At 43.4% G+C, this 27,464-nt stretch overlaps 1 protein-coding gene across 2 annotated transcripts in view; it reads left to right on the top strand.

Annotated features, from left to right (window-relative positions):
- Positions 1–27,464, top strand: part of LOC146808878 (phospholipase A2 inhibitor and Ly6/PLAUR domain-containing protein-like) — a 671,205-nt gene that overhangs the window by 235,051 nt on the left and 408,690 nt on the right. For both annotated transcript variants that reach the window (XM_085615690.1, XM_085615689.1), the window contains exon 2: positions 73–192. In XM_085615690.1, the coding sequence (XP_085471816.1) occupies positions 73–192 (120 nt within the window). The remainder of the gene's footprint in view (positions 1–72; positions 193–27,464) is intronic.

Below are 27,464 nucleotides of genomic sequence, written 5' to 3'. Positions count from 1 at the left end.
GGAAGGAAACTGTAGTGATAGCCATTCACCAAAATGGTCCACTAAAAGCTCTTTCTTGAATATTTTTTCCAGGACATGTCCTCTCCTGTCAGAACTGTGTCTCGAGTACTGGATACATTTGCGGCGGGTCTCTCCAAACCTGTCATCACTCAGTTGATGCATGTGTAACAACGTTCACTGAGACCAGCATTGGTAAGTGAAAAGGCACGCACACGCTCTCTAGCATAATGCCGTCACATGCGGACGAGCATCCCTATCTTATGTTCCTTGACAAAGGAAATATACCAGTGGCGGCTCCTCCACTATTTGTTTTTTTTCAGCTGTATAAGATTTTTTTTTATATAATTGAGTTATTATCATTTTATTTTTTCCTTTTTGTGCATGGCAGCTAAACTTTGCGGGGTTGGGGTGGGGCAGACAGAGCAGCCGAGGAGTGGTTTTCCCCCACTCGTAAGTGCACATGTCTGTTTGGCCAGCAGTCTCTGACCGACCATAACAGCCATGTGCACTTTCCCCTGCATTACAGCCTGGGTGGAGAACATGCCTAGGCCGCCATGCCCCATCTGAGCACCGAGCAACGGCGCTCAGGCCAATCAAAATGCTGCATTGCAGCATTATGAGTGGCTCAGGGGAGCCAGGCTGCTTCCAGGCTGCGTCCTGTTCTTGCCAGCTGAAGAGTAGAGACGCAACCAGGAGGAGCGACATGAGGTCGCACCAAGCAGGTAAGTTGAATTCATTTTTTTTATTTTACCCCCCTGCGCCACCGCCCCTCCACCCCCAATCGGTGTCGGCCACCACTGAAGTATACTCATCCCAGCAGCAAGGAATGCACTTTGAAGGTCTAAAGAATCCATACACCCGTCAATTTGAAATCTGCCCAGAAAAATATTTAGATGAAAACCTAAACACATCTCTGCAACAGATTGGATCCTTGTAGGAAACAGGCATCTACAGCCATTTTACATTAAGAATGAGAAATTGTAAAGCATACTAATACTTACTTGTTTATTATACATACCAAAACTATTCACTGTGATGTTCATTCCCCAAACACAGGAGACTGTCTTAACCATAACCTTTTCTGCAAAGGTACCAGCACTTTAAATCATACATTGTCCTACTCATGCTCATAGTGTGTCGACCTGCTGACCACAAACACAGCAAGGACTCAACATTAATGTGGTGAAAGGAACTCTTTCATATATGTCAACCCTCCTTCTTCTTGAACCCAATCAAACTCAACCAACCCCACCCAGCATTTCCACATAGTATGATCAATGGATGAGTGAAGCGCTACACCACCACTACATGGAGACTGGTCATAACCAGGTAATATCTAAGCCCAAATGCCTCCCCCATTTGTTTCATCCATCGAATGCTAACAGCTAAATCATTAAAGCAGACTGGACCCTCCTTTCTGGGTGGTGAAGTCCTCTTTGTGCAGCTAAGCCCCATGAACAGGTTTCATCATCATCATCTTAATCTTTATTTCGGTCACTAGGACCATAAAAGAATACAACATATACAATTATAAGTTCTACAATAAGAAAATTACATATGAATGGAATACAAGGGTCGTGAGACAATCAACTAAGAGCGTTCAAGATGTACACACAATCATATTAAACTTAATATGGTAATTGCGAATAAACCACATTGCTGTTAGGAATTTAGCAACTGCAAATACATTAGGGGCCGATAAATCTGTCTTTAAGATCCTATATGCTGGTGCGAAATTCCTGAAACCTAGATTTTTAAGGAGAGGGATAAGCCAGTATTTCCGAGCTATGCTATAAGCTGGGCAGAAGAATATAATCTGTAGATCATTTTCTTTGGAATGTGCACACGCTGGGCAGTGGGCTGTAGAGTGTGTTTTGTTCTAATGTTCAGTGTGTGCCCTCAAGGGGAGAGTACCATATCTCCACTGCATGTATAGCTTCCTTGTTATAGAGGGACCCACATCGTCAAAGGCAAGTTCTAAATGGAAGGAATCTTTAACAGCAAGGAAGTAATTGGATAGGGAACCCTTTTGCATAGTCTCAATTGTTATTTGGAGCTTGTGATCATAATAAGCCTTTGCTAAGGATTTACGAGAGATCCTACAGCAAGCATATTCCGGGTTAGACCACAAGTCCGGCCTTCCCAGAGTTTCAAGCGTGTGCTTAATATATTTTAGCCATAGTATGTGAGAAGCCTTGGGTAGGCGCAAAATCTCTGCCAATTCGGCCCTATAACTAGCAAGCTCCGGCGTGCTCCAAATTTTACGCCAGAAGGTCTAAGGTTTCAATCCCAGCTCCTCCTTAATAGGTCTTAGGCCTAAGTCAAATCTTAGGGGGAGGAGTGGTGTGCTGGATGGTAATGCTGTCAATTGTCTTAAGAAACTGTTCTCAGTTGTCTGGAGTTTCTGATCAGCAGTGTGCCCCCAGATCTCCCCCCCATAAGTTGCTGCCCTTCTAGCCTGTGTTTTATAAATTTGGAGCGGTGGACCCAATGGTTTATAGGTCGATCTGGTTAGCATCCTGCATATGCCACCCGTAAGCTGCACTAGTTTCATGTTCGCCTTGGTTCTATGCGTTTCCCAGGTCATGGTTCGGTTGAGGGTTAGCCCCAAGTAGTCGAACGTGGTAACACGCTCCAGTCTAGTAGCCCCTATCATGGGATTTGGGCGGGATGAACGGGGCGGGTTGAAGATCATATACTTCGTTTTAGATGTATTGATTTCCAAACCGCGCTTTTCGCAGAAGTTTGTAAACCCGTCCAACACCCGTTGTATACCCATAGGGGATTTGGAAAGCAGTAGGGTGTCATCTGCAAACATAATTGCAGGCACCCTACTACCATTAAGCTTGGGGGCGTCGGCTTTGTCAATCCCCGTAAGGTAATTAATAACCCCATCCACGAAGAGACAGAACAGGGTTGGTGCAAGCACACAACCCTGTCTGGCCCCCGTGTCTACTGGGAAGCTGTTCGAAAGGGCTCCCCCTCTGCCACACCTCACCTTAGCAAAGTTGCCCTGATGTAATCTCCTTAGCATGGATAAAATATCGACAGGGACTCCTAGGTCCTTTAAAACAGTCCATAGTTTATCACGTGCAACTAAATCGAACGCCGCTCGGAGGTCCACGAATACCGCGTACAAAGTGCCTCCTTCAATTGCCACAGTCTTCCAGTATATGAGATTGAGGCGGAATATCTGATCTAGAGTTGAGACACCTTCTCTGAATCCAGCTTGGTACGTGCTCAATATATCCCGTTCCTCAATCCAATCTTGAAGGCGATTGAGTATCAGTCTGCCAAAGAGCTTTTGAGGAACGTCGATAAGACTGATAGGTCTATAGTTGGATGGGAGCAGAGGCGATCCCTTTTTGAATATTGGGACAATCTCTGCGCCCATCCAAGTATTTGGGACCTCCATGCCTCCAAGAATGGAATTAAATAGTGTTAATAGGTAAGGAGCCCAGACATCGGGTTCTTGTTTGAATAGATCACCCGGCAGTCCGTCTAGACCGGGTGCCTTTCCTGATGCCAATCGCCCTATAGCCTCTCGGACCTCAGTTAATGTGAATGGTGCCCCTTTCGTTTCGTCACTATCGAAATTGATGGAATTAATTTGAGCTTCGTAGGGTGCACTATAGAGAGACTGAAAATGGTTTTGCCATACCTTTGCAGATATATTAGGCTCAATTGCAGTGGACAGGACTTCAGTTCCCGTATTCACAAAACGCCAGAATGCCCGAGAATCTCTGCATGCCAAGGCAATTGTTAGATTCTCCCATTTATCATGCTCCCATTCCTTTTTTGCGTTACTGATCAGGGACTTATATGTTGATCTCCTGGCCCTAATCTCATCACTCCCCTTCCCTTCCTTAATCGCGGTCAAGAGGTAGGTTTTTGCCTTCCGGCATGTGGAATTGTACCAGGAGGGACAGAGAGGCCGTTCGTTTGCCCCCTTTGGTGTGGAAAAAAGGATTTCAGACGTAGCTTGGATAAGGTCCTCATGTAGCAGGCCCCTCAATCTGAATGTGTCCTGGGTGTTCTCTTGGTCTATTAATGCAAGGGCCTTAGTGAGTGTGGGGATTACCCGAGCGTAGAGTCTGGCTAACTTCTCTGGGTTAGAGGCTAGCCTTTCCCACTTCACTCTCCGTCTGTTGTTCGTAAGACCTAATCCCGGCACAGGTATTGTTCTCAGTGCTCTCATAGCATCATGATCAGGGAGGTTATATTCCATTTCTAGGGCATTGTGGTCACTGTCCACCCTCGGAAGTACCCGAAAGTCTATGACATGCGACCATGCAGCCAATGGAACGAGAATATAATCTAGTTTTGACTCCCGACCCCCTCTGTTGTATGTATATTTTGGGGGGATATCAGATTTTATCCTACCATTGCACGCCCGAACTCCGTATTTTAGGGTTAAAGATGTGATTTGGAGCGCTAAAGGCGTCCATGCTTTTGGACCCGGCGCCTCCAATTGAGGTATGGACCAAAATGCCTCCTCCTCTAGGGCTAGTCCATCCAATGAGCCATAGAGCGGTTCATAATGGCAATTTAAGTCTCCTCCTATTAAAAAAGGTGTACCATCTGGAATTTCGCGTATAACATCTGCGAGCTCCTCGATGGTACGGGACTCTTTCGTAATGTTTACTGGTCTAGAATAAACATTTACCAGAATAAGCTTGTTTAAATTTGGCCATTCGAGGAGTACAACTAGAATATCCTCACTGCTTGATGGAAGTTGATCGGCCCTACATCCTAAATCAATGGCCACCCATGTTGCTAATCCTCCCGAGGGACGTCCCTTGCCAACCCATTTCGCATTTGAAGAGAATGTAGCATAGCCAGTATATGCTAACTCTTCACGTGCCCAAGTTTCCTGGAACAAGCATATGTCTTTGCCCTGGATGTATAGATTCCATTCAGGGCAATGCAATTTATTAAGTAAGCCCGCCACGTTCCAGGAAAGTAACTTCAATACGGGGCTGGTAACGCTTTTTGTTAAAACATTTGAAAGCGCGCCCTTGCTTAGGTGCAGCCCCAGACATGTATTGGCTGGTGTATTACTATCTTGGGGCACCTCTACCTCATTTATGATAGTTGGGAGGGATGTAAGACTGGTGACTGACTCGCCGATGTGATAGTTTCCCTCGAGGTTAACTTTTTCTCTAGGGCTGGGTATACAAGTGCTTGTATCTTGTGGGCCATGCTGACCACCAACCTCCCCATTCAGTGTTGTGCTCAGTCAATCTACCATGTCAAGAGTCGTATATCTATTATGAATAGGGAGTTGGTCATAATACTGTGTTCTGTTTGAATAGGGGAACCTATTCTCTCTATTTCCCCATTTAGCCCTTCTTCTCTGTACTAGTTCCCAACCTTCCTTATCCTGTTCTTGTCTTGGGGGTGGATAGAAAAATGATAGTGGTAACACTTGGATAACAGTCCCCTTGTCACAGTATGGCCAAATGTGTATATACGAAACAGTCAAGGGGTCCCTGAAATTGATCAAAATGCAATCCCCAGCGATAGATTTCTTAGTGGGGCCAAGCCACGGGACTCTTCTTACCATTAAGACTTCACTATTTATTCCTTCAGGGAGTGGTCTGTTTGTGGAAAGCCAGCTAATAACCTTATTTTTGAGTGCTTCCACAGGTTCCCTCTGGGATTGATTTAATTCGGGAACACCTGCCAAGATGATTGTATATGGGCTTGCCTCCGGAGGTAGGTTAACTATCCTGTATATACTATCGTTGCCGCTAATCTGGTCCCTAGTTCCCATCAAGGACGATTTTTCCTGTGTGTTAATGTTTGCTGCATATTCTGTGGCTAAATGGCTGGGAGGTAATGTTTTTGTGGACTTAGGGACAGGGCCCCTTTCTTTAGCTTGGGGGGCTATTTTGGTCATTTCACCACTGATACTCTGCCCTGTTCCTAGTAATTGAGTATCTTTCATGCAGGCAACTGATAAATGTGAGATTCCCTTTTCAATGTTAAGTAGGGACATTTCCATCTTTATTAATCGCTCCTCCAAAGGTTTGAGCATTACCCTCATCAGAGTGCGAATGCCTGAGAGGGTAATATAATCCTCCCCTAAATTTGTAGTAATACTAGAGGGTATTTGCTTTGGTAGGTGGGGGGGTGATATCTCTTTGTTTGATGGCAAAGACTGACTATAAATAGGTTTGGCATTTGTGTTACCCTCATTCAGAGGGGAATTCTTAGCGATTTTTGGCTTCCTCCCCCGAGAGCTCTGAGCCTTCCTCTTATTTTTCGGGATAGCTCCCTCCTTCTCTCTCTGCCTTTGCAGTGTGGGCTGATGTACCCCGGTAGTAGTTCTTTTAACTGCTGACATAGTTCTGTTGGGTGCAGTTACAGGCGGATGTGGCTCTGGTAAAGGTAAAGATAAAATACTAAAGTCTATCGGGGCCGAAGTATCACAGTCAATGTCAGGTACAATGGAACCACTCAAAGCTGAAGTAACAAACATGTCATCACTTCCCCTGGGACCAGCGGCTGGTGATGTACGTTCCAGTCGCTGTTCGGGGGTAGTTGCATGTGCAAAAGGGCCCATAGATGATCTCCGTACCCAATCAATTTCTTGTGAAATGCGACGTTCTAATATGGTAATTTCATCAATTAAGAGCGAGCCAGCTTTTGCAAAATAAGTGTCCAAAGTACCTTGAGGCTTCCCAGTGGCCAACGAGGTCTTGCTTCTTGTCTCTCTTGAAGACATTCTCTGGTTAGGATGGTGGGCTGTGTATTCGGGAGCGGGGACTTTTTGGAGCAGGGGGAATGGCCCAAGCCCGATCTCGACCGTTCTCGAACGGCCTCAAACGGCCCGCTCTTTGCCCGGTCTTCGCCCCGGGCCGTGCCCCGCACGCGTCCCGCTAATGGGCGGGACCGGGATAATGAACAGGAAAGCCGGAGGAGTCGGAGTCGGGAAGAGGAACCAGGTGCAGCCGGTAAGTTGTGAGCAAGGCAGCCTGGTCCTCGCAGTCCCGAGTGTGTTAGGATCCAAGTTAGAAGGAGTAAAAACAAGTAAGAACAAGGGCCCCCAGCAGCGGCAGCGTAGCGTCCTCAGCAGCCTTCAGATAGAGCCCAGAATGAAGCCCAGCCGGTTGTCAGCGAAGTCTCAGCCTACGAGCGGAACAGGTTTCACTCTGGGCCTTACAGTGACTCTTCTGGGCTCTGCCAGATTGAACTGTCCTATCGTCTGTTGACTCATGGGCGCTGCCTATTGCTGCTGTGTCCTCCTCTATCACGTTCTCACTTGGCTTGATGCCACCTCTCTTTCAAGTGCCCTCTACCACTGTGCTGCAGCTGCTGAACACTTGATGCTTCTGCCCTTTTTCTCCGGTCATATTTTCTTCATCCAAGTGCAGCCACTTCCACACCTCTGCCATTTTCTTTACCAAATTCCTGTTTTTTTTAAAGTAGAACAAAAGCTGGGAGAGGTGGCACCATCCATATAGCAACTTGTTTCCCCAAAAGAAATCAGTGAGCAAGTGGAAAGGTTTTAAATTTTGAAGAGTTATTGTGGATAAGTTTTGGAACAGTGATATCTTCTGCCCTTCTAGTATGAAGTTGATTCTTACCCTAGTTTCAGAATGACTAGGAAACGAAGGGGCACATGCATCTAAGCTTTTTGCGAGTGCAAACGGAGCGATTTGCAAAAATCATCCGTTTGCGATCGCAAAATTGGCTTTTGCGATGCATGAAACAATTTGGCATGCCTAATTTTGGTAATCACAATTTTTTGCGATTTCCCAAATTGCGATTGCATTTAAGGAATCGCAAATTGCAATGCAAGAAACACTTTCAAATAGCAATTTTGATATTTGGGGCCGCAAATTACCGTAATATAAAACAAAACGGTAATTTGCAAAAACCCTTGAAATTGCATGCGCAATTTGCAAGTACCAATTGGTACTCGCAAATTGCGGTTGCAATTTCCCATTCATTCCTATGGGCCTGTGGGCCTGTAGGCCCATAGCAGCGGTACTCAAAGTACGGCCCGCGGGCCAGTTGCGGCCCGCCAGCCCTTTCCATGCGGCCCTCGTGTAAAACAAACAGACAGTTGGCAATCAACTGCAATTCCGCCTGTTGTTATTCCTCGGGGGCCGCATTCACTGGGTAAAGAAGCATCCGCAAAACCAGTGCCTCGCAAGCAGAGGCGCAACTAGAGCTAAATTTCGGCGGCGGGGGGAGGGGGGGGGGGCTTGAATCTTTAAGCTTTAGGCAGAGTGGCGCTGCAGGGCCTCTTAGAAGGGATGAAACAGCGAGGCCTCATTAACATGCAAATGGTCTTTTAAAGACCTGTGAAGTGCTCGGGTGCGGCTGTGTGTGCGCAGCGAGGCTGTCTCATCCCGGCTGCCACACGCGACGGGGGTGGGGGGGGGGGCTGAAGCCCTTTGAGTCCAATGGGTGTTGCGCGCCTGATGGCCTGTGTTACCCAAGCAACCTCTCGCAGATCCTCTGCCCTTAAAACTCGATGGTAGATAAGACGAGTGAACAGCAACGCAAGGACCTGCTTTTTCAGCAGTCTCTCCTCTGCAGGCCGCACACCACCGTAGGCATCTCTTATGCCTCTCACCAGGGCCCACGAGCCTCGATTTGCTCCTACCCCTCTGTGGCGAACAGGCTAGCATCGCTGGTGCTGCCCTACCTGCGGCCTCACAATGCGGCCTCCCCAAACCCACCCAAGCCCGGGAAGCTGTCTCATCCCGAGCTGCCACACAGAGAGGGGGAGGGAGACAGCGAGAGGGAGGGAGACAGCGAGAGGGAGGGAGACAGAGAGAGAGAGAGACCGAGAGGGAGGGAGACAGAGGGAGGGAGAGAGGGAGGGAGAGAGAGGGGGAGGGAGACAGAGGGACACAGAGGGAGACAGGGTGACAGAAAGAGGGAGACAGGGAGATAGAGAGGGAGACAGGGAGGCAGAGAGGGAGACAGGGAGAGAGAGAGGGAGACAGGGAGAGAGAGAGGGAGACAGGGAGAGAGAAAGGGAGAGAGAGAGGGAAACAGGGAGAGAGAGAGGGAGACAAAGGGAGGGAGACAGAGGGAGATGGAGGGAGACAGAGGGAGATGGAGGGAGACAGAGGGAGACAAAGGGAGGGAGACAGAGGGAGGGGGAGACAGAGAGAGGGGGAGACAGAGAGACGGGGAGACAGAGAGAGGGGGAGACAGAGAGGGAGACAGAGAGTGAGGGAGTGAGACAGGGAGGGAGGGAGACAGAGAGGGAGGGAGACAAAGGGACACAGACAGAGGGAGACAGAGAGAGAGAGGGAGACCGGGAGAGAGAGAGTGAGACCGGGAGAGAGAGAGTCCCTGTTTGGCAGTATGTCGTATGACCAAATGGGCTGCTCTATATGAGACAGCACGTTGCGTACGATATACTGCCAAACAAGGACTCGGGGAACTTTCATTCGCATACTACTGACTGTGTGAGCTTCTGAGGAAGAGAGTCATCGAAACGCGTCGGGCTCAGTCAGGTGTGAATAATTACAGGCAAGCGCGACGAACCATACCTAATAAAAGCTTGTGGGGAAAAGCAGCTTGTGTTCAAGTGCGGTTCTTCTGACGGACAAATCCCCAATGAACTGTATACATATGTGTGTGTGTGTATGCTGGGTCTGGTGGCTCAGTGGACGAATGCGTCCGCTGCAGGGGTCTGTGTTCAACCTCATGGTCAGTTTTTTTTAGTTGCTCTAGCCCCGCCCCCTCCACCACTGACCCCGCCCCCACAGGTGCGGCCCTTGGCCACAAACCACACTGTAAATTTGGCCCCCGAGAGAAAGTTTGTGAGTACCCCTGGCCCATAGGAATTAATGGAATGCAATTCCTTAATTGCGACTCACAATTTGCGAGACGCAATTAAGGAATGTTTAGAAATCACTATTTTAATAGTGTTTCCTCCATGCATAAGCTTTTGTGAGTCCTTAATTGCGATTCCTTAATAATCGCAGTTAAGGACTCGCAAAGTCCTACCTTGATGTATGTGCCCATGATTCCTTTAAAGTGGAATGAGGTCACCTTGAAGATCGTATCAAGGTCAGTTGGAGATGAATCTTTCAGAATGAGGAGCGTATTGTCTGAACTGAAGCTTTGACATCTCAAACAGGTCCAGTGTAAACCCTGGTTTCTGGTATTCAGTAGCTATTCTCCAGATCTTCCTGCTTTTCAGGGAGAATAACTTTCTGCTCTTGTAGAGTCTTCACCTTTTTCAGCAGTTATTCCTCCTCTATAAACTTATGGTCCATCATCTCTTCCAGGTGGTACACATGTTCACCAAGAACATCCACCTCTACCTTCAAACAGGTTGTTCTTCAGATCTGACGTCCAGTGATGTAGCACACGCCCATGGACCCTAATAGGGCCCTTTTAACACAGAAAAGTCAGCCATCACTTGGGTGCTGTGAGTACCTTACACCCTTGAACCTGAGGGCCAGTGCAGCTGCTGAACTAATGGTAGTTACAGATCACCAAGTACTTCATTCTACCAGTCTTCCCCCTCTATTCCATCTCCAACTCTCTTTCACCTTGATCTTCCTTCCAACCTCTCCTGCCTAGTCCTTCCTCTCTCTTCACAGTCTGTCTTGCTAGTCCTCATCTACTTTTATCCTTTCTTTCCACTTTTCTCTCCTCGCTCCTGTTAAAACCTCTCCTTTATTCCTCTTCTTTTTTCTCCTTTCTGTCTTACCCCCTCGTTCTCCCATATCCTCTCTTCTGCTTCCTGCCATTCTTGCCCAAACCCTCCTTAAGATTCCTGTTCTCTCTGTCCCTTTCCTCCTCTTTCCATGATATCCTTATATCTGGCACCTTTTTTTTCATGAGTCCCTTTTCTGCATCATTATCTATTTTTATCTTTCTTTTACTTTTTTCTCTCACCCTTTCCTTGCTTTTCATTTCTTTTTCTCTCTTTTCATTTGCTCCCTTTCTCCGTATACTTTCCTCCATAATCCTTCGACCGTGATCTTCCCCCTCTAAGAGTAATCCCTGGCTCAGGGCAATTCTGTATTTAAATCACTCGAGTGAGGGACTTGCAATTTAACTGAAGCGGGTAAAGGGCAGGCTGAGCCCTTTCAGAGCTGTGGGCCCTGGTGCTACTGCACTTGCTGGCCCACTGATAGATATAGCCTTCTTGAAGGCGAGAACTGGTTTTCTTCTTTCACAACCCGGAAGAGAGATTCCATGAATTTGTGAGTCACTCTGCTACCTCCCTGCTTCTATGCATTTTTATATATTTTTGCTTGTGGATCCATGACTGGATTCCGCTCCCTCCTTGGTCCCTCACCAGGAGTCCCATTTCTTCCATGTGACTGAGAAAGCATACGTATTATTGATTGGCCTTCTCTTATAATTCTGCCGGTCATAATCACTTCAGGGTAAATTGATGATAAACTGTGTTAGAAACCTATCCCCAGGCTAGCAGTTCCCATTGTGCTATAGTGCCTTCTAGACTTGCCAGTCACATGATGCCATGCTATGCCACCTTCCAGGCTTCTCAGTGTGAAGACTTCACTAGAGTATTGGCTTAAATAGTGTACATTCAGGCCCATGTACAGCCCTGCACTTCCCCTCATGCCACAATCACCGAGCAGAAGAAACCACCGTTCTTATACTCTACATTTGCATATTTTCCTCCACGTGCCCCAGTATCTACCTTTCAGGTTGCCTGCAGCATTCACAGAACCTCTACTACAACCTTGATAATTGTTTTACCATCTATAAGGATCAGAATAATTTTAGATGCTTCATGTGGTCCTCTATCAGGTCCTAGGGCTGTCTTGCTCCTCACTAAGCCATGATGCTTCCACTCTTCGGTGCTGAGCTGGAGCCCAAGTCAAGCCAACCCCTGTCATAGGTCCCATTAGCAGACCTACTGACTCTCTTTGGCTTTCACCTAATCATTCCCACTCACATCACTGCCACCAGGTCCCACCTTTCTTTGACATGGCATTCTCTCTGCTTCTGTTCTCCTTGCGGCACAGCACCAACCGAGGGGCCCAGGTATATGTTGTACACCAGACACAATAAAGGCGGGTGGGTAACCAAGCTACTGGTGTGGGATGTCCTTGAGTCACCATGAGAGGACCAAGCACAGGGGGGCTGTAAATGGTTGGTGGAAGAGAAGGGAGTTGGCAATTAGAGCCATTTGCTTTAGGTTAAAAACCTGTGTGAATGTAGCTTGCTGTTTTGCATGAATGATTTGTCCAACAATAGTCTGTGGCGCCTACTTCCCAGTTGGTAACACGTGTTTTTACTAGTATATAGAAGCCCCATAATCACCGCCATGTACTCCTGCCAGTTCAGTGCTGACTGATTGACGTGGCGCTCCTAGCCGTGGTGCATATCGCAACCTCGATAGCCGCTGCTGCTTTTCCAGCACAGTTGTCAATGAGGCAGCTACTCCGCAGTGCTGTACCATGACCCGAAGGTTTGGAGTCCCTGGGGGTCACGTTTTGCATGCCACTGTGTACAGTATGCGAGCCACCTCTGCCGCTTGTTCAGGCGCGAGATGCTGCTTACTCAAGTCCTTGCACCTACTTGTACGTACATGCTGTAAAGGTCGCGCTTCAAGACTGACATGGCAGCCATCTTGAAGCAGGTTACTTTGGCAGCAATTCAATTCTATTTATCTGCAGTTGGGTAGACAAAGGATTTCGGAATTAACTGTGAGGTGACGTTTTTCCCATTCAATACTTTCAAAATACTGTTTGAATATTGAATCTTGCCACTTACATTTTTTTCTAAACTACTGGCATGTGTACGCAAACCTTCAGTCTTACCCGCCTCATGCTGTCCTTTCCTTGCCAAGAGATCCCCCTATGAAGTTGCCTGAGTGGGAAGAGTACTTTTAAAACTACATTTCTTCAATTGAGGATGTCGCAGTGGAAGACTTTTCTCCCAAAAGGAAAAATTAAATTTGGCTACACACCTCTGGGTCTGAGAGGTTAATGATTTATGGTCAAATGCTAAAAAGGCCACGAAGGAAGATGAAACAGACATATTAAAAATGCATTAGAAGATATAGATAATTAGTTTAAACCTACTGGTAATGCCTTATTGACAGACATAATTTTTTGAAAGAAAACTAGCCCTCTCATGCAAATTTGAGAACTTTGCATGAAGAACTTCTGAGGCATCAAATTATAATGCATGCCAATGATTCTAATTTGCAAGTATGTCTGTGGATAATTGTAGATTCTCCTTTCAAAGAGATGATTACCATCGCAAAAAAGATGGAGCTATCTAAAAGATTACTTAAGGGTGCTTTTATGAATGCCTCCAGTAATACTTCACAATCTGAAGGTACTCAACTTATTTGTAAAGTGACTCCTAAGTCAGCTTTGAAGAATTTACCTAGATCAGTTCACACGACCATGCAGACTAAAACAACAAGCAATAGTTCTGAGAGCAACAAGGATCTTAGACGCTACAGATGTGGTAGCAAGGCTCACCTTGAAAGATACAAGTATTGCCCTGTCTTCAAACAGAAGTGTTCATACTGTGGGATTCTTGGCCACTCTGCAAAAGAGTACAAGAAAAAGAAACATTTTGTAAAATGTATCGCTGAGTAGTCAAATTCTGAACCCTTCAGGAGTCAATGAACTCCTTAATTCTGAATGCGACCTGAGCATCAGTTATAGTGTTTTGAAAATTGATATATTTTCCAATAACAAACCAGGTTGTCAGATGACTATAGGAAAGGGTGGAGATGCAGATTATAGTTGATCCATGTTCAGCTTATATCACTGTTGATCAGTCATTTTGATAAGACAGATTTATTCATGTGTTAGGGAAAAATCGAATTCCTTCTGATATACATCAAGTAAGATTTACCAGAGAGGAAATTACAATGACAGGTTACAGAGTCTTGTATTTAAGGATTGAGAAGCTAGAGACAAGTTGTATGTATCCGAGGGTGGGTCCATCAATCTTTGGTTAGATGGATCAGAAAGCTTTATGAATTACATTGAATCCCAACAGTGAGGAACCTATTCTAGTGCTAGATGGTGAGAACCCAGATGCAATGAGAGTTGTCCAATCTGTTTTCTGGAGAGGTTGGTAGACTTAAGGGCTTCAATTACAGAGTAGTTTTAGAAGGAGATACAGTGCCCGCCACTCACAAGCTCAGGAGTGTACTCTTCAACGTAAGAGAAGAATTCCATTCAGAAGTATAATAAATATTAAATGAGGGCATAATTTGAACCAGTGCAAAGTAACCAATGGTTGACTCCTTTTCTAGTAGCTTGCAAAGCTATTAAAATAAGATTATGTGATGATTTGAGGACCCCAACTGGAAAATTGTAATGGACACATTTATTTTGCCTTAGATTAATGAGTTATGAGCACAAACCAGGGAGTCAAATGTTTTTTGACTATTGATTTAACTTAAGCCTACCATTAGATACTCCTTCATCCTGATAGTAGGAACCTTTTGCTTTTATTACTCTTTTTGGATGTTACATATTTGTGAGGATGAAGTTCCAATTTCTTAGAGAGGTAAAAGGGAGGATGACATACTTGTTATGGGCAAGGACAGGGAGAACATGATAATAAGCTGAGGTAAATTTGAGTACTCTATAAAAGAGAGGGTTAAGTGCACAAATCAAGAAGGGTAAGTTTGTTGTGAAACCTGTAGCTTACCTTGGTCTTGAAGTTTAAGACTCCATCCAGAATACACCTCTACCCAAACGTATTCAACATTTATGAGACAGTTTGCTAGAGAACAGCCAATTAATGAAAAACTGTCATGAATCCATACGGAATGATGAATTACAAAAATAATTACCTAAATTCAAAAATGACATTTGTCAGGCGATACCGCTCTAAGGTTTTGATCCTTTTACTCATTCCATAATCACAATGGACGCTAGGGGGAAAGGAGTGGGTTATGTGCTCTCGCAAATCACAGGATCAATTTTAGATCAATATGGTAAACACAAATTTGGAATTGTACTGATAGATTTCTTTTCAAGTGGCATGAAGTAGGTGTTTTGACTAAGATTGATATTCAAGTGATGTTTTCCTGAAGGAAGATATTCCGAAAACCTTGTTGAATTACAATGGTAAACAATTTGTGTCTGAATGTATAAAAGACTTCTTAACTAAGAATGGCATTAGGGCTAACCCTACCTTGCTGTATCATTTCACTGTATGGAGCAGTTGAGCATTTCAATAGGGTTATAATGGGCAGTGAGCATATTGCCATAGCAGTGGAGTGAATTGGGTAAAAGAGCTGAGCAAACTGATACAGACATGTAGGATTAAGCCAGATGTCAAGGGGTACAGTCCTTTCAGGACACTCAGAGGAAAGGAACCCTTTACCAAGGATAACAATTGTTTATTGTCAGGTTATAGGCAGAAGGCTTCATCCTCCAAAGCGGTGAGAGATAACATTGCTATGGCACAATGTGTTTACAAGGAAAACTATGATCACAGGCATGGAGTGAAGGAGGTCAACTTGGAAATTGGTTATTGGGTGTGTGCTAAATGGTTAGTTAAAATAAAGAAGCGTCTAAGGAAATTCAGGTATTCATTTCAAATTAACAAGATTTTCTCTAATTCAGTCTGATTGAGTGATGGCAAAGATTGGCATTTTAGCAGACTGGTAAAATATAGTACAATTGCTGTATGGAGAAAGGAGAGTGATTCCTTTTGGGACACCTCCAACAAATCACAGAGATGGTTGTCAGACAAACATGTTGTGGCGATTAGTATTATACTGGGGTTTTATTATAAGCAGTGTAATGGAATTTGTTAATGTAGAATGTGATGTAGAGGGAGATAACCTTGGAGTCAGTTGCTGCTGATCTCCAGAGACCTTCAGACCTACTACTTGCAATCTGTACTCTCTTCAATAAAATCATATATTTGAAAATAACATAGATGGTTGGAATGTATATCTTCACAAATATGGCGACATGCATGGAATTTTGCTGGTCATTTTTTTAATTGAATTCCTTATTTCTACTGGAATTGGACTACACCTACGCCTTAATGAAGTACACTTTTTATGTTATTGTGGGGCACACCACATTGGATGGCAGACATCTTAAGTTGGCATGATTTGCATTGTGGCAGCAATTGACACCGTATCGCATCAGTGATATGCACACTATAAAAATTCACCATAAGAGTTCCTTAACACACCGGAACAGTTTAGGTTTGCAACCGGATATCACTGTCAGTGCTTGTTGGTTCTGGAGTACTGTAACATGGTGTGTGTGCAAATCATCCGGCATTCAACACAGAACTTAGTTTTGTCACGCTACCAAGGGAACGTGCTGGGGCCATTTGGAGTACACAGTAGAGGCAGTCTACATTTTGTGAAGCAGCTGTTTAGCGCTATGCATGCCAGCTAAGAGCATATCTCCGGTGATATGCTCACCATTAAATTTTGGCAAAAGTTGAACATTCCTTTAATTTGATACTTACATGTTTCTAAAGAGACTTAAATGCTTTTCTGTAAAGAACCAATATAAAATCAGTATATTACTTGTGTCAACAGCAATTGGCACGCTTGTTATATTTTATTTCTATATTTTATTTCACGTACTTCAATTGATAATTCAAATCATGGAAGAGGTGCTAAAAATCGTATGGATAGTCATAAAAAGAGTGGGAAAACTGTTAATGTTGGGTGTGGTCAGTTGAAATTGACATGTTTAAGATGTGGATCAACCACGCATGTGTCTAGCTATTACAATTGTCCAGCAGTTTCACAGGAATGCTGGAGGTGCAAAAATGCAGGGTATTTTGTAAAAGCTTGCAGAGGTGGCAGAAGTGTTCCCGTTAGATGTGTTCAGGTCTATGGGGGATGTGAGGAACCTGAACAAGCTAGGGAAAAAAATAGAAGAGTTGGTACTATCAGTGGATTGTGTAGACATTAACAATGTACAACATGAGAAAAGATATGGTAATCCTTTGGTATCAGTGACAATTGATAACTGTGTGATGTCTCTTCTTATTGATTCAGGTGCAAGAATAACAATGATATCAATTAATAAGTATAAAGAATGTTGTGCACACAAGATGTTACTATCTCCACATGTAATTGTCATCGTATTTGAAGGCAAATAGATAGATCTGGAGGGGTATTTTTGAAGTGGCATTTATTTTGAGAATGAAACCATACATTGGAAAATCTATGTAACACATAAAGGCATAATTGTATTGCGTTGGTGGCATGATAATCACACCAGGTCACAAGTGTCTTCTGCCAATCATAAATTCTGTATCAGGTTAGTCACAATGGAAGCACAAATTTCGAAGTGTTTTTGAAAACAAGATGGGTCAAATAAAAGATTTTGTAAACAGTATAAAAGACAAAGAGGGGGTAATTCCTGTGAAGGCTTAGCAATGTACCCCATAGCATTAAGGGTAAGTTGACTCATATGTGAAAGTCTATGTAGGAGAAAGGAATTATTGAGAGAGTGGATATTACACTATGGTTGTCTCTGATTGTTTTAGCAAAAAAGACAACAGGTGTTTTACGGTTGTGTGTGGATGTAAGATTGCTCACCAATGACATCTAAGTTGAGAACTGCCCTCTACCACTCACTGATGATCTGATTATAACCGTAGGTCAGCCTAAATGGTTCTCGACATTGGATCTTCGTGCACCGCACCACAAGTATTCTGGCCAAACATTCTCATCACTTTACAGCTTTTGTCACATCTGATGGTACATTCCAATTTTGCCGCATGCCATTTGAGCTTGCTTCAGAGGGATCAGTATTCCAGAAAGTCATGACTATGATAATGGAGGGTATTCCTAATGTAGTTCTCTTCCAAGGTGACATTCGTGTGCATACTGACACAGAAGAGAGATACAATAGGTGTTGGAAGAGGTGTTGGTGACCTTGCAGAAGAATCAGTTAACATTTAGAGAGGATAAGTGTATATTTGGTGTGAAGAAAGTGACTATTTAGCACATATACTTTTTAATTATGAGGTGAACCCAAACCCAGCATTGTGGAAGGTAGCATTAATGCTCCCCATCCAACGTATAAAGAACAACTATGTTTATTTATTGGTTTGTGCGAATTTTACCCAAAGTTTATTTGAAATTTTGCAGATCTTACAGAGTGTTTCAGGAGTCAATTAAAGAAAGTAGAAGATATTCTCTAGAACTCAATCTGTCAAGAACATTTTCAGTTGATCACACAGTGTACAAGAACAGCTCCTTCACACCAAGCATATGTTATGGGCTGTAATACATATGTTACAGTTGATGCCAGTCATATGGTATGGGGCAGTCCTATCACAAATGGTGAGAGAGAAAGAAGTTATGGTTGGATTTGCATCAAGATGAATGAAGGAAGTGGAAATAGGGTAATTGGTGATAGAGAAGGAAATGCTAGCTTGTGTGTAGGGTGTAGAAACATTCAGACACTACTTGTGACAAGGAAGTTTTGGTTAGGAACAGACAATAAACTCCATGTGATATATTGTTTGGGACCGAAAAAATGGAAGCAACAGACAGATTAGCAAGATTATTCATAAAGTTGTTAGAGTTACATTTTTCTGTCAGTCACATTGCAGGTGGAAAAAATGTGAAAGCAGATTTCTTGTCAAGATTAATTGTTAAGAATAGTAAGTCAGAAACAAATGAACTAGAGGAAGTTGCAAAGTGCTGTAGAGATTGATGTGGTACTATAACAGGTCATTGTTTATTATTTGTGGCTGGTCTACAGAGAGGTCAGTGGAAGTTCATTTACAAGGATTTTGCAAAGTGGCTAATGAATTATCTTTTGAAAATAATGTATTAGTAAGGGGTGGTAAGTTAATTCCTCCCAAGTGTTTTAGACAAAGAAAAGTAGAGACTGCCCATTCTGGTCATTTAGGTTTGTCTGCGACCAAACACAGAGTCAGGAAGGACTTTTGGTGGCCAGTGTAGACCAAGAAGTGGAAATGTTAGAAAGGGGGTGTGTACAGTGTACTTATAGTGACAGACACTTATTGACAGTGATATCTCCTCCAAAACCTGTAATGAGCCCTGGCAGAGTGTAGCAAAGAGTAGCAGTGGATTTCCTAGGCCCTTTCCATGTGTTACCAAACAGCATGAGATATTTTGTTCTGTTAATGGATCATCTTTCAAGTTGGGTTGAAGTGAGTGGTATTTCAGAACAGGAGATGTTCAGTAGAGATGGGGTACTGATAATGGGGTCCTCACTGATAATGGGGTACTATTTACATCACCTGCCATATTTGAGTTTGTAACCAAAATCGAGGTGAAGCATTTGTGCACACCATTGTGTCATCCCCAGTTCAATGACAACGTTGAGAGGTTCAATAGAGTATTTATGGAGTGCATACAGAATGCCATTAGGGCAAAGGTTGATTGTGAAATGGCTATTAGGGATGCAGTGTGGTCTTACAGGACAACTCCACACTCAATTACTGGAAATATCCCATTTGAGATATTTAGAGGCAGGAAAGTGGCATCCACATTGAATCAATTTTGGAAATTCACTGCATTAGGTGGTGAAAGGGATGTATTAAACGAGTCATATAAGGCCAAACGTACTAGTGATAAATACAAATACAGTAATGAGAAATATAAAAAAATACCTTTGCAAAGAAAGAGACGTTGCGTCAATTTTCCAGTTGTTGATGTTGTTCATGTCAGGGAACCTACTTTAAGAGGTCTTGCAGTGAAAACTTGTAGTGGACAATGGTGAGACATAGCTCGTTTAGCAAAAATAAACAAGGTCAACAGTGATGTACATAAGGATAAGCAATTGGGAAGCCAATATTTTATACAATTGCTTGATGAAAATTGTGTATTATTTGATTGTCATGATAATTATCGTATGCATATTTTTTTATTTTATTTTCTCCTCTCTACATTGTAAGGTTTTCTTTATTGAAGTTTTTTTTGTATAAAAACGTTTTGAAAAGAGGGAGGTATTTGGTGATTAGTAGTTTGCTGGGCTTTTATTATAAGCAGTGTTATGGAATGTATAGTGTAGAATGTGATGATGTAGAGGGAGAGAGCCTTGGAGTTAGTTGGTGCTGATCTCCTGGGGCCTTCAGCCCTACTACTTGCAATCTGTACTCTCTTCAATAAAAACATATATTTGGAAATGACATTGATGGCTGGGATGTATCACTTCACACATGTTAAGGGTAATAATGAGATTCAGGGTCCAGGTCTACTCTGCCCCACTGCATGAGTCATCATAGGAATCCCTGTAGCATAACCCAATTACCTTACATACAAACACAGAGCATAATACTGGAAGATGATGTTATTGACACTCCGTAAGACTGACTACAGCTAAAAGAAGCAAAGCAAGAACTAAATACGAAGAGTACACAATAAACACAACCTCACTATACAAGACAAGAATAACTACTTGACATAAGTACCATGATCCAAAATGAATTCCATGCCTAAATCCCAGCCATCACAGTTTATGTGAAAATGCAATGACAAACACTCCTAATCTGGGCAGCTGCATACTAATCTAGCATTTGAGCAGAAAAGAAAACAAATATCTAGCCTAGTTCAAGACAGTAGAAAATAACACCTCCAACAGATTCATGGAGATGAAGCTAACAAAATACCCTTACAACCCAAAACAACTACAACATTGCAAAATAGCATTACAACCCAAAACAACATTCATACATAACAAAGAAAGCAGACCACGATGAAGGAGCATCCAGCAAACAGTAAGACCACAAAACTGGCCATGGCAATAGCAAACACAAAAAATAAAGTTGCTGATATTAACCTAACCCTTCAACATGACAATACAAATTTGCCAACATCAGAGCCCAAAGAGTAGCAGCACATAAAAACTATGATTTTACAGACCTAATGATAGCTACATGAAACATTAAACACAGTCTTGGCTTGAGCTGTTGAATTAGTGTGGTCCATCTTGAATTAGACTGATCTTTCTCCATGGTCCACCTGACTCAAGAGAGACATCTTGTTACAACAACTTGAGGTACTGCAGATATCTGAAGACTTTTCAAGCAGCTGGATCTGATTCAAGAAGGACATCTTAAACCTTGAAGTACTGCAACTTTCTGAAAGACTTTTCAGGCTGTTGGATCTGGCTTGAGAGGAACCCTGAGTAACAATTTGAGGTACTGCAGCTTTGTGATGACTTTTCAAGCAGTTAGATCTTACTCAAGATGCATGGTGCGCCCGGTAGAAAATTATCTGCAGGAGAAAGTCAGTTTCAGCAGGACTTTGGCATGCAGGAATCTGGCCTCCTGGAGTCTTGTTGGACTCAAACAGCAGCCTTGGTCTGCTGGATTCCAAGCTCCCATTGACTACCTTTGGGACTTTGTGTTATTAACCTTTATGTATTGGATATTTGTTGCTTTGTTATCATTTTGCTAATTCAATTATTCTTTAGTTTCATAAATTAGAGTGGGATTTTTATTGTGTTGTGCTTTTAACTTTGTAACTGTTGTGGCTCTTCTAAATGCTTTGCACATTTTCTCTAAGTCAAGTCTCTCTGCTCTCAGCCATGACTACCAGGGGTAAGCTCTGGTTTACATTAATGTAACCTTTGCCTGGACCTAACATGATAGTGCCTTTTTAATTTGTGGCGAACATCAGTCCAACCCAACCAATTTACCAAATTCTCCCATTGGTGTCTAGAACTTGTGTGTTAGCAGTACTGCTCATCTAATACGTTGAAAATTAAACATCCCTAAATTTAATTGACAGCAAAAATTGATTTTTGTTTTGTAATTGGTAGATACCTCAATTGGGGCACTTTTTTTCCAAATTATTTTTCAATCTAATGTTTGCACCTTAAACTCTGTTTTGGGAACATGTAGGTGGATCTGGCTACCCTGCCTAGTCTTACTGTGGCCATGTGCAAGCAGAGAAGCTGAAAATGGAGCACACTACAAGGAAGGCGGACTATGAGAAAGCCCTGAAGGCCTGGGTAGAGGTCTGCCAGCTACAGATTGTATTGTATTGTAATTGCATTTGTATAGCGCTTACTACCCATGACGAGGTGTCGAAGCGCTTTTTCGGCGAGTACCACGCTTCTTTGGGACCCATACAGGATTAGTGGTGAAATAGTATAGTGAAACATGCAAGTACATTTTTCAGTGGTGGATAGGTTAGTCAGTTATTTGTATTGGGAAGGATAGCAAAAGGATAGAAGAGGAAAAAAGGTTTGTATTTTTATAGAGCTTGTTACCCATAATGGGGTCCAGTCCAGTCCAAACCACTTTATTCGATTAATTAAAATCATAAAAGTGTACAATACATTTTACAACAAATTAAAAACATTTAATCGTATACATGGTTAAAAAAAAAAATAAATTAACCCGGTGATTCAATATATAAAAACTAATTAATTTCCTCCAATGCAGCCAATCTCAGTTTCCTTAGTCTAATACAAGCAACTAAAAAGCTAGCCACACAAAACATAGTTGTAGGCGATTCCATCAATTGCAAGAACAATAATGCTGGTTTGACTTGGATAAAAGCTTCCTTTCTCAGAATAGGCAGAATAAACCTTTTCCTGGCCTCTAGGTACAAAGGACAAAAAAATATAAAGTGCATCATATCTTGGGCAGAGAAATTGTCACATCTGCAAGGAACCCCATCTTCAGGCCTAAACCACCCCTGTGGGACACTTAAAACAAGGTGAATTTGATTAAAACGAAATTTTGTCAGGAGCCATTTATGATAAAAATTTGTGACAGTAGACAAATATGGGTGCATAACCGTGGATAAATTAAGCAAAAGGTGAGCCCATACTGAAGATTTACCAAGCTCATGGAATTCTCGCTCAGCCTCGCAGTGCTTAATATAATACGTCTTAACCCATCTTAAATCAGCTTTACATAAACCTTCGGGGTTGGTAAAGAGCTCAGGGCGGCCTAGCACTTTAGTGATCAATTTAATGTATGACAGCCACTGAATACCTTTCCAATTGTCTAATTTGGAACAATCTTTCAAAATACTATGGTTCAATGTAAGGTCCGGGTTCAGCCAAGTTCTGATCCATAACAAGAGTGGAGCTATTTTTAAAATATCGGAGATATATCCAGTCCCCAATTCAAGATGGACCGAATAGGTCGCTGTGGATTGAGGAAGGCCAAGAAGAGCACGAAAAAATTTATTCTCTTCTGTTTGAATAGGGTCAGGGTTAATATATCCCCAAATAGCAGCCCCATACCTAGCTATTGAAACAGTTTTAGCTTGGTATATTTTTAAAATAGCCTCACAGGGTTTCCCTCCCAACCTTTTTGCGAAACCCAATATTGCAGCCGAAGAACTACGTACAGCTTTCACCTTAGTAGTTACTTGGGGAACCCAGTTACATTTATCGTCGAAAACGACGCCCAAGTAGGTGAAAACTTTAACTCTAGAAATAACTGCTCCATTGCAGTAATATGTTTTAAGATGATTTTTTCCCTTCCCCAGTGCCATAATATGGGATTTACCATTGTTGACCACCAGGTCCAAAGATTTCATAAAACTACCAAAAGAATTCAATAATCTTTGAAGACCAAGCGGGGTCCGCGCCAATAGGACGGTATCGTCCGCATAAAGTAGTACAGGTACGGGAGTACCATCGATCCGGGGGATATCAGGGGAAGCAGCTAGCAGACTATCTTCGAGGGAATTTATATACAAGGTAGATAGCAAAGGAGCAAGTATACACCCCTGACGTACCCCTCTATCAGATTTAAAGCTAGCAGTGCATTTCCCCTCCTGTGACATCCTAATTGAGGCCTTCAAATCTTTGTGTAGCTCGGCCAGAAAGTACACAAGGGGCTTATCCAGACCTAATTCTAGGAGTTTTGACCAAAGCTTAGACCTGTTAACCAGGTCAAAAGCCGTGGATAGGTCCATAAAACCTGCAAAAATTGAACCCCCCGAAGCTTTGGTGTACTTTGCAATAATTAGATATAAATTGAGACATTGGTCCTCTGTACCCCTCCCCGATCTAAACCCATACTGTGCATTAGAGATTACACCTTTCTCTGATGCCCAGTCACTTATCCTAGCCAGAATAACCTTTCCCAAAATTTTAAACGAGGAATCTAGCAAGGATATGGGCCGGTAGCATCTAGGGTCACCCCTTTGGCCCTTCTTAAACACTGGGATTATGATCGATTGGGACCACGACTTCGGTGGGGCTGCTACGGACGCAGAGTTAAAAACATTTAACAGAACTTTAGCCCAGTACTTAGGGTTAGCCTTAAACATATCCGTAGGCACCCCATCAGGGCCTGGTGCCTTACGGGCGGCCGAACCCTCGATTGCTTTCTCCACCTCTTCAATAGTAAAAATAATAGGGGAGAGGGGAGAGCAAGAAATTGGAGTCACAAAAGCTTCCAGCTCGAGGTTACTCCCATAAATATTTTCGAAGTGGGCTAGCCAGTCCTCCTCGGCGATATTCAATTCTAGGACCGAGTTCTGGGAACCAGATAGCAAAGGGGAATTAATAATTTCCCAGAATTTGGAGCTGTTTTTAAGATGCCATTGTCCATTAAGGCTGCCCAAGCTTCTTGTTTAATTTCCCTCTTCCTTGCCAGTGTTATTTGGGAATACTCTTTCCTTAGCTGTGTAACAAGTCCTTTGTTCCTCGGTTTATCATTAAGGGCTTTTCTAAGTTGATTTAAGGCCGAGGTACAATTATGATTGAACCAACCTCGGCCGGATTTGCTTTTAACAGCTCCGCCTTTTATGGTAAGTTCACTAGCCACTTGAGAACAAATGGCTTCAAAGGCCGTTATTACATCTTTATCATAAGAGGATGGATCGGTACATATATTTAAATGAGTGCCAACCTTTAGGGTAATTAAGTTAAAAAAGTCTTCAGGGATTACCTTGCTCCATTTTAGTCTCCTCCCTTGATCTTTAACATTCACAGAGACCACCGCAGGTATCAGGGTACGTTTGTCTATAATAGGGAAAACATTGGCCATAATCAATACCACCGGGTTATGATCACTAAAACAAGACCGTAGGGCGTTATAAAAAAGCACATATCTTAAAAGCCCTGCAGATAAAAATATATAATCAATTATAGTTTCACTATCCCTTGCAGCATAGGTAGGGACACGAGAGTTCTTGTCCCGGAACCCTACCTCATAGAGATCATTATTTGATAAAAGGGACTCCATGGCTTCCCCTTTCGAACTGTGTTCAAAATGTTGGGGAGTTGTAAATTGAGGGCCATCCTTATCTCTATAATGGCAGTTTACATTACATAGATGAACATTAAAATCACCCATCAGGATATAGTGACAAAAAGTGGTTTGACTGTCCTTATAAGATTTTAAAAATTTAGTCAACCAGAGAATATGCTCATTAGGGGACTCTTCCTGCTGGGAATTATAACAATTAATTAATATAAACTTGATATCATTTGCCAGACTTACTTCCAGAATAAGGCAGTTATGGGAGGTACTTACAACCTTCTTGACACTACCCAAGATATTTACTGAGATAAGGTACATGAGGCCACCCCTGTCTCTTCCCGCTGTAGAACTCAGGGCCGGCACAAAATAGGAGGTAAAACCATCCAACCAAAAGTCACAGTCCTTATCCCAAGTCTCTTGTAGGGCAATAATGTCATATTGTTTTAAAATATTTAACCAACCACTATCGCTCTTTTTGGACCGTAAGCCCGCAATGTTCCAACTCAGCATTTTTATAGTTTCGCCGGGGTCAGATGCAGTGCTATCAGAATTTAATTGTGAACTTCCATGGTACGTTGAGACTTCTATAATTTCTATGGAATCTAAAGTAACCACACTGGCGCTCCCCTGAGATACAGAGTCCTCCCGTCAATCGCAGGCCTCCAAGCCCGAAAGTGCCCCAAATCTATTATGGGTGGAAATGTTAGGGCCATACCCACGAAGAGTATCCGCAATAAACCCTTGGGGTTCTACGGGCATCTGAGGTTCCCTGGTTGAAAAGGGTCTAAGAATTGCTCAATTCAGGAAATTACCTTGGTGCATATAAAAATAATCCAACGGGCGCGCACACACACTAGTTGTATCACTGGCCAAGGAGGCTGCACGTAGCAGGACTGTATTAACGTGTTGAGGAAATCTAAAATTAACTATAACACAGTCCCCACTACAGCTTTTCTGGGATGGGCCGACCCACTTCGTCCTTCTAGTAGATATAATTTGATCAGCGAAGTGTACCGGGAAACCACATCTTCTGTTGAGCCAGGACACAGTTTTATTTTTTAACGACTCATGTGTTTCCTCACGAGATTGAGCGTGCATGTTTCCTAAAACAGGCACATTTGTCAAGACAACCACATATGGCGCACACTTAGGGGGAAGGTTAGTAGAACCAGTGGACGTTCCATATCTAAAGGTAGATGTACCACCTTGTCCCACAGAGGATTGTTTAACAGGACCAATAGGAGGTAAGGGGTCAGTAGGGACAAATTCCGGTAGACCGGATGACTGTGAAGGTTGCAGCGAGGGATTACTTAAAATATCATCAATGACCCCCGCAGTACCAGTATCTAGTGACTTAGTTATCCCACTACCGGGCAAAAGTTTCGCTACCAGGTCGCCAAGCCTCTGCACTTCCTTATTGGCATTTTTTAATTGGAGTAGTAAAGATTGAGTGTGCTCGGCTAACTTAGTTTCAAATTTGGCCTCAAGAGTAGCTACAAGTAATGCAAATTGGTCTGGATCTAAAATACTACAGACTGGGCTTCTAGCTTCCTGTAGACCAGTCCCAGAAACAATACTATTATGGGCTTTGTGTAGGGCTTCCGCTCTTTTTTTAATAGGCCTCCCCGCCCTTTTGTTTATTTGTTTCCTGCAAGCTCTCTCAAGTCTAGGACTAGGTGGAGCATCCTCTATAACAACAGGGGCCGAGTCATGAGAATCCACCGGGCACTCAGAATGAACCTGAGCTGCGACCGTTATAACTGGACAAGCGTTCACACTGGTAGAATCCTCAAAGGGGTTATCAGCCACAGGGTTGGAGGTGGCATCGGGCAGAGCAAGGGGGGCCCCCTTACCAAGGGAAACTCTGCGATCATTGTTAATTTTGTTGACCACTTTGACTAGATAGTTGTCCATTAGGCCAAACCCAGCTGCAGGTTTATCCAATTTAGCACTCGGCATGCTCGATAATAAGGTATTAACAGTAATGCCACCCCAAAATCCAATATGGAATCTGAAGCGCTACTTTAACCCCTTCAGTGCCCATGACGAGCTGGACTCGTCATGGAGCACAGTCGCGCTGTGCCCATGACGAGTCCAGCTCGTCATGGGACCCACCCTTGGGGGAAGCGCTGGCGCTCCCCCCGTGATTCCGCGATCTTTTTTTTTTTTTGCTGGGGAGGCAGGGGAAGACCTTCCCCTGCCTCCCCCCGCCCCCCCCCCGCCCGCGTCATCAATGACGTCAGCGCGGGAGCCGCGCTGACGTCACCGGAGGCTTCCCCTTTGCTCTCCGAGGCGCTGGAAGCCATTTGCTTCCTGCGCGTCGG

Source organism: Triturus cristatus, chromosome 7 (assembly GCF_964204655.1).
Source record: "Triturus cristatus chromosome 7, aTriCri1.1, whole genome shotgun sequence".
Lineage (NCBI taxonomy): Eukaryota > Metazoa > Chordata > Amphibia > Caudata > Salamandridae > Triturus > Triturus cristatus.
Note: the sequence above shows the minus strand (reverse complement) of the source record. Positions and strands in the feature narration are given on the sequence as shown.